This window comes from Anser cygnoides, chromosome 16 (genome assembly GCF_040182565.1).
Source record: "Anser cygnoides isolate HZ-2024a breed goose chromosome 16, Taihu_goose_T2T_genome, whole genome shotgun sequence".
Classification (NCBI taxonomy): Eukaryota; Metazoa; Chordata; class Aves; order Anseriformes; family Anatidae; genus Anser; species Anser cygnoides.
In genome coordinates, this window is record NC_089888.1 from 4,809,429 (window position 1) to 4,827,096 (window position 17,668).

Below are 17,668 nucleotides of genomic sequence, written 5' to 3' on the forward strand. Positions count from 1 at the left end.
ATGTCCTGGCTGTCAGCCCAGGTTTACTGCAAGGCACTTGCAGAACAGGGGTATGTGTCGCACCAACCTTCGTGTGAACATCTGAAAGCTCCCTCAGCCACTGGTAGTTTGCTGTCACCCTCAGCAGAGACAGGGTAACAGCAATTTTGAGGGCTCAAAGACTGACTGACAATATCCACTGTGTGTTGAGTCGCCTATGTCTCTGTCTGCTGACATACACCCCAGCCTCACATGATTAAGAGCTGTTTAGTGACTAGCTTCCTGCAAATGTGTGACTGATAAAACCTGTGATGTGAGAAATGCTCTCACTCCTCCTTTTCACTACTTATTAATCACTGTGTCTCTTAAAAGCCTCTAAGTAAACCTTTTTGATTGAAGTAGTGAATGTGTACCTCATCAGCCTGGGCCTCCCTGCTGCCAAACTCCACTAAAGTCACTGGTGTCTCAAGCAGATGTTTCTAGCTTTTAAGACAGTGGACAATTACTAGACTAATTTAGGTTTCCTTCACTCTTATTAGAGGAGAAACATTGACTCAAACCTTATTAGAGATGGAGAAAGAAGAAATTTCATATGGAGCTGACACACTGACCTACACCACTAGACTTTCTGGATCCTGTTGAGTTTCGTTGTTGCCCAGAGTCCCCAGCTGATGCATGACAGTTTATCTGCCCATATTTTGGCAGCCGGGACAATAAGAGATTTCAGCAGATTGAGTGGAATTATTTAGGTGCTTGTATCATGCTTGTATCATGTATTGTTACATAAAATTACTCATTCCAAATAGGGGGCACGTAGTGACGTAAAAAATATTACAATAATCATTCAAATGAGCTGAACACCACATTATTATGTACTTACATAGTACGTACAGCTAACATAGATGAAAATATCAACCAACAATGTGATCATTAGTGGGAGTTCAACTGTCACATCACTGAATTTGTGATTGCAAATGGTTAATGAGTAAAAGGAAGAATATTTTTTGTCCAGGTAATTGCATAAATGACAAGCTTGACAGGAATTATGACTATAATGATATGTCAATGATTATAGTGCCAAAAGATTTCTGAAAAATCTTCATCCACTCTGTCTCTTTTTGACTATGGGAGCTGACTTACAATTTCTGTGCATTGGTATCCTATCTGTAAAATGAATATTTTAATTATTTATTATTTGTTAAATTATTGTAATTATTTGAGTTTTGGTGTTTGTTGTGCTATAGACCCAACACAAGTTTACATGTACAGTACACACACAGAACACTTTGATTATTATTTTTAATCTTGCATAATTTTCAGCAGAGATAACAAATCAAAACAATTCTAATCTTACAACTATCGTTACAGTTCGCAGTAAAAAAAAAAAAAAAAGTCATCTTGCTATTGTGCTGTTGGTGGTGTTGGTGGTGCTGCTGATTTAGTCTTCCATCCAGACTTCTAAGTTAAGGGCAGTTTATCAGACTAGTGATTTATTGTGTAAACAGATCCTGCTGCTGGCATTTAGGAAAACTTAGCTGCCTGCCATTCAGCCAGATTCTTTAATCACACTTGACTGAAGTTTCCAGCCTTGAATTATTATTTAATAGCATCTGAGCAAAAGCATAATTTATTGTTTAAGTAAACTTTGAAACAGGGGAACAGTGCCTTAGATACCAGACTTAGTGCTTGCCTCAGGCGGAGCATTTTTCTTTTAGCACAGAAGTGGAACAGAACAGAATACTGTGACTTTCACCTCTTATTGCATGCATAACTTACCTAATGGCAGCATGCTATCTTCTGATCTGTTATTTCCTCATTCATGTTTTGTAACACTGTTAGCCATCATGCTATAACTGACCACGGGCCAATTGTACACAGACATGTACAAACCACGCAATTTAAAAGTAACACATTTGTGCGTTCCATGTAGGGAAAATCGATGCCATCCTTTCTTTACCATATCATCTGTTTTTGCAGTGATGCCTGAGGAAACCCATGAATTTCCTTATCATGGTCACTTGTAGCTAATTTAGAGAAGGTTTCTATTTCGATGATAGGAATAGCCATACCTTGTCCTCCATCAATTTCTTACTACTTATCGTTTACAATGGTGTAATAATACCAAGAGCCACCAGATGCCAGCACAAGCACGCAAGCACTAAATAAGTGCCTGTTTTAGGATAAAAGGCAAGGATGGTGCAGACCTCTCAGGTTATTATGCAGTATACAGTCACACTAACAGTGCAAGAGGGCTTTCTCTTAGATGTTTCAATATCGTTTAGAAAGAAAAGATCTTATCATCAAGTCAGATCTGCATGGATAATTTTGGATTTAAAGAGACCATCTACTGGAGAAAGGACTGTATCACTGGCCTAAGTGGTAATTGCCTTTGCTGTTCAAGAGTAGTTTAATTCCATATGGAACTTTCACTTGAATTTCCAGCCAAATAGACCTTCTCATTGTGTAAGTCTGCACAGAATATGACAAAATCACTCCATCATCTCTTCAGAGTAGAGCGTACCTTCCACGTGTGCCATATTCTTGGCTGCAGGCGTGCAAACAGCATAGGCAGGCAGAATAAAAGACAGGTACTCATGGTGCAAATATACTGCAACACTTTCAAGCGTTGATGGGGGGGTTCTTTGGAATTTGTCAGTGCTGCTGCCTTTGCAACACCATAAAGTACTCACAGCCTGTTGAGATTAACTGAATGACGAAAATCGCTTCTGACAGATTTCCTCCAAAGCAGAAAACTTTGGTCCTAGAGCGTTCAAAAAATCTATGGGCAAGTCGTCACTGCCCATGGAGAGAGAGTGGAAGGAGTTACTTTTCTCCAGTTCTCCTTCCTCAGCATATATGTAAGGTGCATAGCTTGCCCAATAAGGTTCCAGTGCGCTTTGGTCATACAGTTTCTAAAGGGAAGAAACAATGCAAATCATCATGGAAGCTCCTACTACCCTTTCGGAAATTAAAGGGATTCACAGTATACTGTTATCAAACAGGCAAGCAGGAGGCTACAGTGAATAGTATAGGTTTCTCTCTGATAAGGAACAGTTGAACTGAAACTCTCAGATGGAAAAGCATGAGAGCCTGATCTTCCCCTCAAGTGCCAATGAGGCAGGAAGGAGACTTTAATATGCCTTGGAACAAACAACTCTAAGTAAACATGACTGCGTGGAGGCTTGCAGTCTGACACAAGGAAGTGTGGAGAATAGGCCTGTTCAATGACCAGACAGGTCATGGCAAAAGGAACTAAGATTTCCCTGCTTCCACAGAAATGAAATAGGAGGAAAACAAACTTTAACTCTGGTATGGTCATATAAAGTATTTTAGCCCTACCACCCAGTCTTGAAGTATTCATTCTAGGTGAAAGACTCCAGCCTTGCAAGAACTGTTGGGTGACCAGGTATATTCAGCAAGAAATCTAGGAGACATGTCATCTTCAGCAACTAAGGGTCCTGACTGTTCCTCCTTCCAATACATTCCCTTTTTTCCTTTTTTCCTTTTTTTTTAATAGTAATGCTTTTTAGGTGTGGCCAGAGAGAGTAGCTGAAGCCATAGCAGCTTTCCAGTTTTGCAAGCTTTTTTTTCCTATTCTTACAAGCCACGTCAACAAAAGAGGGATTCAACATCTGCTTTCTTACCTGATTCAATATTTTGTCTACTGTCTGTATGATGTGATCACGGTGTCTTACTTGGACTGTCTTTTGTCTAGTGTACAGGCCACTCTGAAAGATAAACACAGTTTCTCAGGTTTCACCAGTGTAAAGTTGCCTACTAACATTTCTTTCAGATACAGATAAATCCAACTGTCTTTCTCTCTGTTACATCCATTTCTCTTGTGCTGTCTTCTGTATTAGATTGCAGCTTTTCCTGGTCAGGGACTGTTTCTTCTTCTGCATATGTAAAACACTAACTGTATATGTGGAGCCACCATGTATGTGTTTTTTGTAATCTCCAGTAATTAAATATGTTTCTTCCTCTGAATTTAGTGAATTCCTCCTTGTTAGTGCACCAAACATGACCTCAGAGCTTTATAATGTCTACTTGTATAAGTAATTGTAGGTCCGAACTACAGACTAATCATTGTGGAATTAGATTCTACGTAAGTAAAAAAACTGGTTTGCATTTTCTTTGCCTGCTGTAAAACAGAGATTATTTTTAGAATCTCCTGATGAACATTACATACTTATGACCAGAACACGTGGCAGTCACTTACTGATGTAGACGAGAATTTCCTTCAGGCATTCTTTGCAACAAAAATAGAGGTCTGTTGCATAAGTTAGAGAATACAGCACAAAAATCTGCAGAACAAACTCAAAAGCCTTCAAAACCCCAAAAGTACATCTTCCAGTTAAAACAAACAAACAAATAAATAAATAAATAACTCTTAGCCAGTATGCTAAGTCAAATATGTTGACTGGCATGTTTTTGATCAGATATCTGAAGAATGATGGATCCATTTCACTTATACCAAGAACTAAGTAAAATTTTACTTAGTTTTATTTTACTTGTTTTATTTACCTGCATATCAATTCAGGTACTGTGAGAGGAATTTTGGAAGAAATTGCACTTCCAAATATTTAGGACAACAACTAATGAAAAGAAGTTTCAGTCTCAAACTGAAAATTGCTGGGGAAAAAAAAAAGTGTCAACATTTTTTCATATACTGCTGGAATCTCCAGCAAGTAAAACTTATTTCTAATTTAGCTATATTGCATTATTTTCCCACTATTATTAATACCAAGCATCATTCTCAGGATTCCAGCCACACGGATATATGCTTTTGCACTTACGTGAGACAAAGGCATTCTGCTCTCTTCATTATAGTTGATAAAAGTCTGTTCACCTTCTTGAGGTAGAACAACAGCTTTGCTTTTAGATTGTGGCACATGAAACTGACAAAGTAAAATACTGGAAACTGTTGAAAGAAGAAAGGAAATGATGAAATTTATGTTGCGAACATATCTGTATGGTTCAGTACAGGGGGCTGGTGAGGTTACTCACCCAATAGTAGTAAGAAAGCTGTCAGTATTATTGCAATGGCACCACCTCCAAATCTCACGGCTCCTTGTGGTAAATCTTCACATGCGTGCCCATCTGGGCAAAAGCAGAGCCTTATATGCTGACTCTGCCTTGTAGAAAGTCCTCGCCTGTCCCGAATAATGAAGGGCACCACGTAGGTACCTTGTGGGAGGCTTCTTAACATGAAAAGTTCCACCGACTCCACTAAAAAGACAAGCAAATTATTTCAAAGAATCACAGAATGGCTGAGGTTGGAAAAGACCTCTAGAGGTTATCTGATCCAATGCCCTCTGCTCAAGCAGGGATACACAGAGCAGGTTGCCCAGGGTCAGGTTCAGGTGGCTTTTGAAGATCTCCAAGGAGGAAGACTCCACAGCCTCTCTGGGCAACCTGTGCTGGTGCTCCACCACCCACACAGTAAAGTGCTTCCTGATTTTCTGATGAAACCTCCTGTATTCCAGTTTGTGCCCATTGCCTCTTGGCCTGGAATTGAGCAGCAATAAAAAGAGCTTGGGACCTCTTTGCACTCTCCCTTTATGTATTTATAGACATTGATGAGATTCTCCCTAAGCCTCCTCTTCTCCAGGCTGAAGAGTCCCAGCTCTCTCAGCCTCTCCTCATAGGAGAAGTGCTCCAGTTCGTTGATTGTCTTGGTGGCCCTCCGCTGGACTCTTTCCAGTATGTCCATGTCTCTCTTGTACTGGGGGGCCCAGAACTGGAGACTGTACTCCAGGTGTGCCCTCACCAATGCTGAGTGGTGGGGGAGGATCACCTCTCTTGACCTGCTGGCAATACTTTGTGTAATGCATCCAAGAATACTGTTAGCCATCTTAGTGGCAAGGGTATACTGCTGACTCATGTTTAATTTTGTGTTCATCAGGACTTCTAGGTCCCTTTCTGCAGAGCTACTTTCCAGTTGGGTAGCTCCCAAATTGCAGAAACTTTGGATTTTGAATGCTGTTTTTCCATGTCCTTTCAGTCTCCTTGAGACTAACCAGTAACAGACCATAAAGTAAGTGATAGTGAAATAACTAGAGGGGACATAAGTGACAATAGGCTTCTCATGAAGGGCATAGACAGAAGAACTCACCAAAGTTCCTTCCTAATTTCCAGGTACTCTTCACATCTTCAGAGTCTTCAGCAAGCTCAAATGTAAATGGCCAAGAATGTGAATGCACCAAAGGAGACTTAGCTTTTATAATGAGAGGTCTCCTTTCTTTTTTGTCACACACATCTAAAGAAGGAGCCACTAACGTTGGCATATGCTCTGTAATGTCAGACAAATAAAGCAGGATGGTGCCAGTACCAGTCTGTGGTGGAGTATCTAGAAAGGAGCAAAAGAAACAGTAAAATACTTATAACTGGATATTGACAAAAGCCATTTATTGGCAGGAGCTCTGCGCCTGGTATCCTAATAGTCACACATGACAAAAGTGTTAAACATTAGGGTGTTCTGAATAACCATTCTCCACTTAAATTCGTAGGCTTGCTATCATTTTATATCTAGCATGCACCTCATCTCAAACAGTCGTGCTGGAATATTTTCTGACTGGCTGCTTACCATGACCAATAGCATGGACGATGATGGTGTACAGGCTGTTGTTCACATAAGGGGATTCTTGATCAAATTCTTTTACTACACTAAGAACTCCAGAATTCTCATCTACACTCAGCCATCCAGCTGGGTCACGGGATAGTTCATATCTTAAAAAGAAAGGAAAAAGTTACAAGGAAGGATATTTCTTTAAATGGATTTTGAAGAAGAGAACATTTCTGCTGCATCTTTGTTCTTTCGAGCTCTGTAGCTATTTTTGTTAGTGATGCTTACTTTTGCTATCTCTATCACCAACCGGTGATAGGTTTCTGCATAGCCAATAGTTCCCCGTGTAGTACTAATATACCTTTCACAGCCCCATCAAATCTGTTCTTAGGGGCTCAGAAAGTATCTGTTTCCACATCCGATTATTACTCTTAAAGCCAAACATACCTTGGTCCTTTCTACAACATCAAAATTTTGTAGTCAAAAGTGACATCTAAACAATGCAACCTGTTTTTAGGCAAAACTGTTCTGAAGACAAGAGAAACATTGAGCAACCAAGGATTGACGAGGCCTATAAATTGCATCTTACAGAACCAGCTATCTGGATCTGCAGTATTATTGGTAGTAAACCTGCACCTCTAATGTGTATCTTTATATAACTGTAAATATGCATGTGTATGTATATATACATATTTGAATATATACCATATAAAACTCAAAAAACACTTTATATTCTTAAGCTATTTCTTATTCTGAGAGATGAAAGCATCTCCACTTACCTAATCTTATTTGGCCCACCATCTGGATATGTAGCAAGATACTTTCTAAACACTCTCCCAGGCTTCATCGCATCTTCTTTTTGGACAACAAGTATAGGAGGATGAAACTGGGGAACATTTTGTGACTCTGTAACCTTGATATTCACAGTTGTGTTCATGGGTTCTAGGCTTGAGATCATCACAATGCCATTTTCACATGAGAAGAAAGGTTCTTCATTTGCTACAGAAATTATGAGTCTCTTCTCAGAGTCATCTTTATAGCTGAGAGGCTGAAAACCCCAGACAAGAGTCTCATTAGCAATTATGATCTTTGATATGGCAGTTATATTTTTTCATACTTCTGTATGCCTGGGACTGAGAGGACAGCTGTGAAACAGTTAAGATACTGAGCTATTATTCTTATAGTCAGACTGACCATGTAACACCTTGCCATGTTGTAGTTCATCTATTACGGTTCCTTCAGTCTGCTCAATAAATATTACCTTGATAACACTCAAAATGCCTTCATTTGTGTCTGGGTCAGTCTCAATGGTGAACTGTTCCTTCTCATTGCCTTTTATTATTGCGTATTTGGCTCTCCAAGCTGGAGTGTAAGGCGAGTCTTCATCTTCCACTTGGAGCCATAATGCAGCTGAGTGTTCTCGGCCTGCTGAAATCTGTAGCTGGTACTGGGAGCAGAAAGGAAAGAAATAAACACTATTTCCATTTCCAAGATGAGAAGTCTGTTATCTCATTCTGAGACACAGTTCCAACACCAGACCACGTGGAGCTACTTTATGATCTTTATGAAGAATTGATTGTAATCAGGACCTTAGCTTCTCAGATATGTTAGAATAAGCTAGTCTGTCACCATTGTTATGCTGCCAGAAAAAAAAAAAAAACTTCTAGTGCTGTACACGGAAATCTAACAAAGTTTATCACAGTCAGTAGTCAAGTACTCTCTTACCATCCACATTTTAAAGAGGTATTTCTTGTAGCACTATACCATTACATAAAGTACATTTTCAAGTGCTTTGGCCTGATCCTGTAAAGGGTCTGAGGGTTCCTATTTCTACTGTGGAGTGCATTAAGCACTCAGCTTGAAGGACTGAACCGTATTTAGGAAGGCTAAATAAAGTAATAATGTTTTTCCTTACATTATCCCTAGTAAATACAGGGGGATGGTTGTTTGCATCTTCAATAGCTACATTCACTGTTGCAGTAGATGACAGCTGGGGAGTTCCTTGGTCATAGGCTTTCACCAGAAGTTTGAAAGTGCTGGCAGTCTGAAAAACAGAAGGAATTTCCAACCTTAGTTCAGAAGCAGTTCCCACATTTTACCAGTCATAGCTACAAAGCTGGATGTGAAACTGCCCCTCCCCTTATACCCGGTTAATATGTAGTTAATATTTATCATGCATTAAATTACAAAAAGCTGCCATATGTACATCACCTTATAATTCAGGCATCCAGACAGATGTATTGTTCCTGTGGTAGGATCAATATTAAATGTGAATCCATCTAGAGGGGGCATTTGCGTACTTAGAGAATAGGACACCTGAGAATTAGCAGTGCCACCTTCATCTTTGTCCAAGGCAGTAACTTGGAAAACTGGCTCATCTAGAATGAAGAATCGAGACATCAATACAAGTGCCTAGTCTTGACATGGAGTTTCTCAGGCCTATCTACGGGCTCTTGAACACACAGGTCCTAAGAGCACCTGCAGCTTCTCCTGTGGCTATGGTTATACCCAGAAAGACTCGACTCCACCTCATTTGGGTGGTAAATCTGCCCACAGTATCATTGGACAATAGAAAGGGTTGTCACACTCCTGAATTACTTTGTCAAAAACATTCAGTAGTATTTATGACAGTTCTTGGACAGCTCCAGAGGAGATAGCACCATGCCCCTGTGTCCACATGTCTGTTCTTTGTGAGCACAGAGAGAGATTAAGTCTTTGAGCATTTTTCTGTGACACAGTGTGCACGCACAGGTTTCAGATCCATGGGTCAGATTGGTCTGCTTAGTCTTGGCTTACAGTTATGAGCAATTATCACAGCAGTTTTTCCAGAATGTCTCTGACATTATGTTAACGTACAATCAGACAAGTCAAGAAGGAGGAAGTAGCCCTTCACAGGAAATAAGTACTCATAAGTTTAGGGACTAAGCAAAACCTATGGAGAAGAATGGATTTGGTAAGGAAAAGGAGGACAAAGGAATTAAGAAAGCATTCATACACAAACCAGTAGTATCCATTGTTTGGATGGCATTTACCTTCACTGTGGTTCTCCCTTATTGTAACGCTGAATTCCTCTTTGGGAAACTCAGGTGCGTTATCATTAATATCTTTTACGTTTATCTTGAAAAATAAAGGGCGGTCCAAAGGCTGACCAGTTTCTCTGTGCACAATATCGAAACGTATCTAGATAAACAGTGACACAGTAACTCATTTACATATCAGAATAGAACAAGAAACTTTGAATTTTGAAACCTCATCAGTCATATTTGGCTAGCATTTGGCTTTGCATTGCTAAGACATTCATTCATTTTTCAAAGGTAGTAGATGTATAATGGTCATCCATCACCTTAATACTTTAAAATAATCAGTTAAAAAAATCTGGATCTGCATTGTTTGAAATGACTGTTTAATGTAAAATATATAAATACCCTTGAGGCCAAACACAATAATGATTTCAAAGCTGCTTCCCAACTCTGAACTATTTAATTGAGCAGTACACTCAGTTTTCTCTAGCTCCATTTCAATTACAAGTTCTGAAGTCCCCTTATTTCTACACTTATTTCTGCTTTAAAACCAAGCAAAAAGTGTCCTGGACCAACCAGATGTCCAGTAAGGGGGAACAGAAGACTCTCCAAAAGTTGTCTTTTCAGTACGGAAGGCAGGACTTTGCACTGAGAACAAGGAACTGTAACTATGAAATGGGTACAATTAATCCACAGAGATGCTTGTATAAATCATCACAGAATAAACAAAAGACCACAACCAATTTTTTTTCAAGAGGAAAACAAACCCACACTCACATATTTCGTTCATACACTTATCACATTTCTTTCATCACACTTACTGCTTATGAACACTTTCCTGCTTTTTAAGTAGAAACATATGCTTACCCATGTAAAGTTACTGTAATAGGACTTTTCAGCTCCTTCCTTTTGTAATGCCTAACTTTTTAGTTCTATTATCTTAATTAGGAGTTTGGGGGGTTAAAAAAGAGCTGTAACACACTTTGAATTTCAGGACAAACTTTTCATTTTTAGGTTATAACCAAGGTCAAGTAAGAAAAATGATAGAACAAAAGTGTACTGATACTTGAAATCCAAACATGTCACGACAGTTTATAATCAGTAGTACGGTGGAAGTTCCCTATAGGTCTCTGCTGAGACAATTATCTTTGCAGGTTTCAAATAAGAAAATACACAATTAAAATTCTTATTGGTCTGCCTCATTCCTGTGAAGCATTTGGCCATGAGAAAGCAGTTAATATTTGCAAACAGTTTTAGGTATTCTTTAAAGTATATTACCTGAAAAGATGGAGTCTTTTCTCTGTCAATGGTACGATGTACATACACATGCCCGTTTTCGTCATCTTCTATAGAAAACAATCCAATCTCTGGATATTCATCTACCCCAGGTCCACTAATTAAATATTTTACTGATGTATTAAATGACCTGTTATTGAACAGCTTTTGAAAAGAGAAACAGCACAATGCAGTGTGAGTAGGGAAGACAGAACAGAAGTAAAAAAGCTTTAGACCGACTATCTTCCTGCCCACTTTGTCTTTGCAGATGAGGCCATTATGTAGGCTTGTTCTCAGCCAACTCAACAGTTTTCTGGGTTGCAGAATCACTACTCTCTGCACAATGTGCAGGTACACAGCTCTGTACAATGACTCATACCTCTCCCACCCTATAGTCTCTTCTTTCCGCTGAGTATGCCTGGAGCTTCCCATAAAAAGAAGCAATCTCTCCTCTGCACCACACAATCCTACCCAACTACTCTGTTTAAATAAGCCAATTTTAAACAAAGTTTGTTTTGTTTTGTTTTAAAAAATAAAGCTGTTAAATACACAGTTCTTACCCTCTCATGCTTTTGGTGTTTTATAGAAAAATCTGTGTTCGTAAGTACCTTACTGTGAGGTTCAAGGTAAACTTTTACTAAAAGGTCGGTTGTACCTGTCCAGCATATTTTGGGAATGGTCCTTTCTCCTCCTCTGTAACATCAATGGTGGTGATAACCCATGTCCTTTTTGTACGCCGTAAAGGACGTAGACTGTCTAATTGATAAGGATCTATCAGCTGTTGGATAAATAAGTGTATTTAGTGTCATAGTTTACATACTAACAGTTTTGTATCTGTTATTAAATAATATTGACTACAAACCTGAGTATTCTTCTTTTGGACAGCTCGTCTTAAACTGAAATTTTCAACGTCATGAGAAAAACTGTTGGTGGCAGTAACCTTATTAAAAAGAGAGGTCGTTGTGAGAAGTATGGTTAGCTAGAAACCATTGTTATGTTGTCTAGGAGGACTTGTGCTTCACAGAAACACATTGATTCGGTTTTGACAGCATTGTATTAAGTTGTAGCTGAATCTAGAAACCTGTAGAGATTCTACAAATATAGTACATCTCATTCCAAATCAATTGGCCTGAGAGCTTGGATACTAATATCTCCGGTCAGGTGGTGCCAGTTCCAGAAATATGCAAACACTGCATCTAACACTCCATGGTATTATCTCTATGGATTTTCTCAAATCAAGTAGCTCAGTTTTTAAAATATTCATCTCTGTCTCTGTCTGTTGCACGCTCCTTTAGATGTGTCTGGTAGCCACTCAACATAAACCTATTAGTGGCGAAAGTCAAGCCTGGGGAGTATTTCAGGTTCTCAAAGACTGCTATTTTACTCTAAGTGTCCCAAACATAGCTGATCTACCAGAAGATGAACACTGGACCAAAGTCTCCAATCCAGGTGAGAGAAATAAATTGAGAATGGGGACTATACCCTAATTGGCTGAATTTGCCTTTTTCTAAGCACAAGCTTCCTGCACAGGCTTCTAACACTGCTTTCTGTTTAAAATCCACAAGCGTGTATGACAGTACTCAAATTACACTGTCATCATTAGCTCACAGGTAACTTGTATACCTTCCTTTCAGCTCTTGCTGCTTTCACAGGAAAACTTGTTTGGATTTTTTTACGACCCATCAGATGACTCCAGCATCATATAAGATAGGAAACCAAGCTCTTACTGCCTTGACTCAGGCAAAGGTCAGGCCTTTACCTCCTGACCTGTTTCTGAAAAAACAATATACCGATAAGGTCATCATGGTTATTAACTTGCCAAGCAATGGGGTTTCACGAGAGAAGCTTTTGACCTATTCCATAAAGCTGTTGTATGACCTGAGGAAAACCTCCATGGTGTGGAAACAGCAAGCAAGGCTTTAATCTGGCACTTGCAGAGCACATTCATTAGCTTGGGGGCAGGTTCACATCTGCCAGACTCGGTTAATTTGGTCTGTACCAGATCCCCCCCCAGCCAACCTGCTTTCCTATTTGTCTATGTGTAGCTACTGTTAATTATATTGGAGCTTCAGTTGTGTATTTTACGGCTTCCACACTCTTCCGCATGCGCCCATTGCACAGCAATGGCTCTGGCCCTTGCCATATCAGTACCAGATGTGGAGTTGCTGCCAGAAATACAAACCGAGTTCAGGCCGACAAACCCCCCAGAAACACTCACAGAAATGCCACAGAATTACTGCAGGGGATCGTTAACCCAGCAGGATCAGCACCAGGCACCAGCACGCTGTGCCAGGCACGGAAGGCCCCATATCCTCACCAGGACGACTGAAAGCTGGAACCCTCCTCACAGGAGCCCTGAGCCCGGGTCTGGGGTCAAGGCAGCATCATCCCTTCCTCGGGGGCACTGCAGCAGGGCCCAGCGCAGCAGTGGGACCCCCAGACTCCCTGGAGGGCAGCACAGCACCCTCGTCCCCGCGCAGCACCTACCTGCAGGAGAAGCAGCACGGCGAGAAGCTCCATGGGGCACGTAGTGGGGAGGAGGGAGCAGCACGTTCCCGTGGCTCTGCCAGTCCAGCCCAGGCGTGACAGGAGTCGGTGGGCCCACTCTGGTCCCCAGGCACGCCCGGCGAGCTCTGGCTCGGTGCTGGAGTGCGATCCACAGCAGGGCAGGCAGGTGCTGACTGACCCTGCCAATGGGCTCCCCGCCTTCCAACAGGCTCAGCGCCCCGAGACGCTATTTCCTACCTCAGACTGCGCCTTGTTGGTACAGGAAAAGCCAGTTATTTAGGGATGTCCTCAGAGCAGCTGTTCTTGGCAGAACAGAGCGAGTTTCCCCAAAAAGCTGTCTGAAATTCGGAGATGAGAAGGCAGCGCGATGAATCCTAGCTTGTGTTCTGCCCGGCTGAGCAGGAGCACACTGGGCAACTCGGTTCTTTGACGTGCCAGGCTAGAGGGCATAAACCAGGCTGTTGGCAGGCTGCAGTGGAGTTACTCTTTCCTAGGAAGTTTATTTCAGTGATTTATTACAGGGGGAAAAAAAGAAACCAAAACACTGAATAGCTGTGGTGGCTTTATTGACAATCATATAGCCTGTATTGACAGTTACTTGGAATCATCATTTCCTAGTAACTTCACCGTTTGCAGAAGTCCAAGCATGTGACTGTAACGGGAGCATGCTATTACATATACTTGTGCCAGTTCAGCACCCCAAGTTATGTTTATCTGCCATGCCTAGGAGTGCTATTGTTGTATTACTTCAGACTTTGAACCAAGAAGTTTACTTGAAAGCTGATACAACCATTACTGTCTTGTTAAACTCAAAAGCCATTAAGCAAGTTTGAACTCGTATGCCTGAAGCTGAACTTCACACCCAGCTTACAAAAATACATTTTAAGTAAAACTACATGAAGAAGCAGGAAATGAAAAATAAAGTCTTGTAAAATCATGTAAAAAGAAGACTGAGTGGCAGAGAGTATGGGAAAGCTCCTGAATCCTATGAAAACAATAGGCACGTTCCATTCCACGTCAGCATTGCTTTTACTGGGGACTTCTTTGGACCTGGAAAATTTAGGGTTGCAGAAGTTGTGAAAGGAAGACTTAGGGAAGAACTGATCGTCTGGGAGAAGAAAAGCAATAGATCGTGTCAATTAGGCCACGATATTTTAAATAAAAGTGAGATTTACTGTTAACAGGATAAAAAGTAAGGCTTAAATAGCAGCACAGGATAGGAGGATTTAGACATTAAGAAAACCTTCATAGCAAGAATGTTGAAACGCTTGAGAATGTCACCTAGAGCACTTGCAACACAAGTATGTGGCTAAGACCCCACCTGTGCAAGCATCTACCTACATGTATTTGCTGTGCACTGGATCATGATCTACGTGTCCTGGAGATTATAACAGAGAATGTGAAGCACTTTGATCGCTGCATTAAAAAAAAAGAGTATGATGAATTATGAAAATTGAGTATGATATTTAAGGCTAAAATGATGCCTTAACTCAGCCATTGCAGAGGTGACTGCCACGTGGGGTAGAAATAATCATGTATCTTTTAGCCAGGTAGCTTGACCATCAGCAGCAATTCAGCTGAGAAACCACGGAGCTAAGGGCCCAGTTCTATGCCGAAGTAATGTTCTAAAAGAAAAATTCAAAAGTGCCATCTTGTGGATGATGAAAAGAATACAACTAAGGAACAAGTAAGCAGCATCTCACTTTTAATATAATAAATACACAGTAACTTTGAATTACAAGACCACTTTCCAATGAAATTACCAGCAAAAATATCCACAGAATCTTCAAATAAATAAGAACAAATGATTGCCAACATCAAAAGCTGGGCTCCAGACAGTGGCCTGTTTAATTATTTTTCATGAGAAATAATTTTTTCCTTGAGAACAACAGTTGTTCAAAGTTTATTTATATTGGTATAACTGAAGTAGGATCTGGCTATTTAAAATGCAACCTGAGTGTATTAGTTTTGTAGGTAGTACTACAGAACATTAAAATTATCTAGGGAAAAAAAAAAAAAAAAAACATTCCATTCAAATATCTCAAATCACAGTAAACTTGCTCTTCAGCATCTTCAGTGCTAGGCTCAGATACATGTGAATATAGGATCATATTGCTATACAGAGTGCAAAAATATAAACAGCCACACAAACTGTGCTGTGGAATTATTTAAATGTGGAATGTAATGTATTGTAAATATGTAAATAAACATGTAAATATGTAATGTATTGTAATGTATTGTAATGTACTTGATGCAAAAAACTTTTCTGTTATATTCAGAAGTGTGTTTAAAGAAAATACCCATCAATAGGAAATGAAGGAAAGATAAACCATAGTCCTCTTCATAAAAGGAGCTCTTTTCATCTATAGACGCAGAACATAGACAATTTAAAATAGGAGCAAAACTGCTGCCAGATGAAATCCAACACTTGCAGGTCTGCTCACAGCAAGAACAGTTTTTGAAAGAAATCAATTTTGAAAGTATCAAATGAATGAACAAAAATTAGAATTGTGTGATTATCATGTGAGACAAACTTACTTGTCCTGATCACAGGCGGAGCTTAGTGATGAACAAGTATTCAGACTTGTTTTCAGTGCCATCACTATCTCTGCCTATTAAACTTTTTTAAAAGTCTCCAACAACAGATTAAAGTGCATTAGACCACAAGCACTACATTAAAACAAAACTTTCTAATTCCTGGGTCTGTGAGAAAAAAAATTCTCAGTGCCAACCACCTTTACTCTAGTCAAAGCTGACTGAAACACTAGTTATTTATTCATTCTTTAAGAGGTGATCATGCAAAATGCCTGTCTACATGCTCTCCATGTAATCTAGGAAAGCACCAATATAGAGCCACATTTCAGAGAAAAATTTAGCATACACTAATATTCAGTGTCATAATAACATGCTGAATTAATTACTGCATCTAAGAGAATTTGTTTTAAAAAACTGCCATTCTGATTATTGACTTGATCCTGCTCACCTTGCTTTTGGTGCTTATAGTAGTGTGCCAAAACAGGGTACTAAAATCATGCACTACAACAGCGTTTATTAGCAAGAGCAGTCCTACTTTCACTACTCTTAATGCCAATCAGGAAAACTTGACTAATGAAGGCTTGTAGAATTTGGCCAAAGCCTGAAATTCCAGCAGTGGATGCAAGATCTTTTCATCTAAAAAAGCTGAAATACACGATGAGTCTGGAACAAAACAAAAGGCTGAAATGTACTAGTGCTGTGCAGTTGCTGGTATTTGAATGCCATCCTGTAAGTTTCACCACACCTCCAACACAGCCAATTTACTTGATCGTTGAGCATATCAGATTAAGTTCCACTTTAATTGCATAGAGCACGACGTACAAGCAACTACAATTTATTTTAACTGTATCCTAACAAATACTGAATATGGAAATATACTGTACATTAAATTTGTTTCCTTTATCAATTTAAAATTTCACATTTGGTCTCCAGTAGACTAGGAAAAAGCCACTAAAAATATTTCTCACACTATTCCTGAGCATTGTTTTTATGTACTGTAAAATAATCTCCTTTATTACTATATTTATTAATATTGTCTCATTTTAAACTACATATAAATCCATGCGTTGAAATTTTACAAAGCTGAAGATCTGGTAGGCACAATGAAAGAATAGGAACAGCTAAGCATCTTAAAACCAAGATGAGATCAACCAGAGAAGTGCAATTTAACTATGTACATAAATATATTCTTTAGCATTTGCTACTTTTTCGTTTGATATCACAATGGCAGGATCCACTTGTAAAATTTGGTCCATCAGACCTCAGCTCACTTCTCATAAACAGTTCGCTGTGACAGGTGGCTGAGGATGAAGCTAATGGTGCTCAGGAAGTATTTCATTTTAAAATGAAAGTTCAAAACATTTTCTAGAACTTCATCTTTAACGGGATTGTGTCCCCAGCTAACAGCTGAACTGACGCTTGAATATCCACTGAATTATTTTTCACGTTCTCTTGTATCTCACAGACACAAGACAAAATATAGAGTCCAAGGACAGGACCCTGCATTAAAAAAAAAGTACAATTTCTTTCAGTAGGGTATTTCCCCATGCCACATCACTAAACCCTGAAATAAGAAGCCAAGCTAAGTGAAGTAGACTGGACCATGGAATAGTCATCTCAGGTAATTGAAAATAGGTATCTTTTGTATCAAAATATATCTTTGACTGACCTTAAAATAGCCTTCAAATTCATCCCATAAGAATCTATTTTCTATGTTTTAAGAGTTTATGAGTTCTGGACATCAGGCCACAGAGTATCTAGTAATATTCTCATTTTGCATTAGTTA

General features: G+C 39.5%; 1 protein-coding gene across 2 annotated transcripts; it reads right to left on the bottom strand.

Moving 5' to 3' along the window:
- Window positions 1-1,728: 1,728 nt before the first annotated feature.
- Window positions 1,729-17,667, bottom strand: CDH26 (cadherin 26). Of its 2 annotated transcripts, XM_013188908.3 has the most exons (15): window positions 13,327-17,667; window positions 11,702-11,779; window positions 11,495-11,617; window positions 10,843-11,004; window positions 9,577-9,724; window positions 8,756-8,922; window positions 8,460-8,588; window positions 7,806-7,991; window positions 7,324-7,592; window positions 6,566-6,708; window positions 6,095-6,328; window positions 4,987-5,208; window positions 4,776-4,900; window positions 3,624-3,707; window positions 1,729-2,891 (listed from the first exon to the last, which is right to left on the bottom strand). In XM_013188908.3, exons 1-15 carry the CDS (start codon window positions 13,357-13,359, stop codon window positions 2,682-2,684), a joined length of 2,313 nt encoding a protein of 770 aa, XP_013044362.2. In that variant the 5' UTR covers window positions 13,360-17,667; the 3' UTR covers window positions 1,729-2,681. The 2 variants fall into 2 exon arrangements, with proteins under 2 accessions (XP_013044362.2, XP_066834297.1); XM_066978196.1 differs by having other exon boundaries at window positions 10,843-11,617; window positions 11,702-17,667.
- Between the last annotated feature and the right edge of the window lies 1 nt (window position 17,668).

Coding starts and splice junctions, on each gene's coding strand:
- CDH26 (XM_066978196.1), bottom strand. CDS start 11,271: ATGGGAAGCTCCAGGCATACTCAGCGGAAAGAAGAGACTATAGGGTGG. Junction 9,725..10,842: donor AAAAGACTCCATCTTTTCAG/GTAATATACTTT, acceptor CTGTTTATCTAG/ATACGTTTCGATATTGTGCA. Junction 5,209..6,094: donor GAAATTAGGAAGGAACTTTG/GTGAGTTCTTCT, acceptor TTGTCTTTTTAG/TGGAGTCGGTGGAACTTTTC.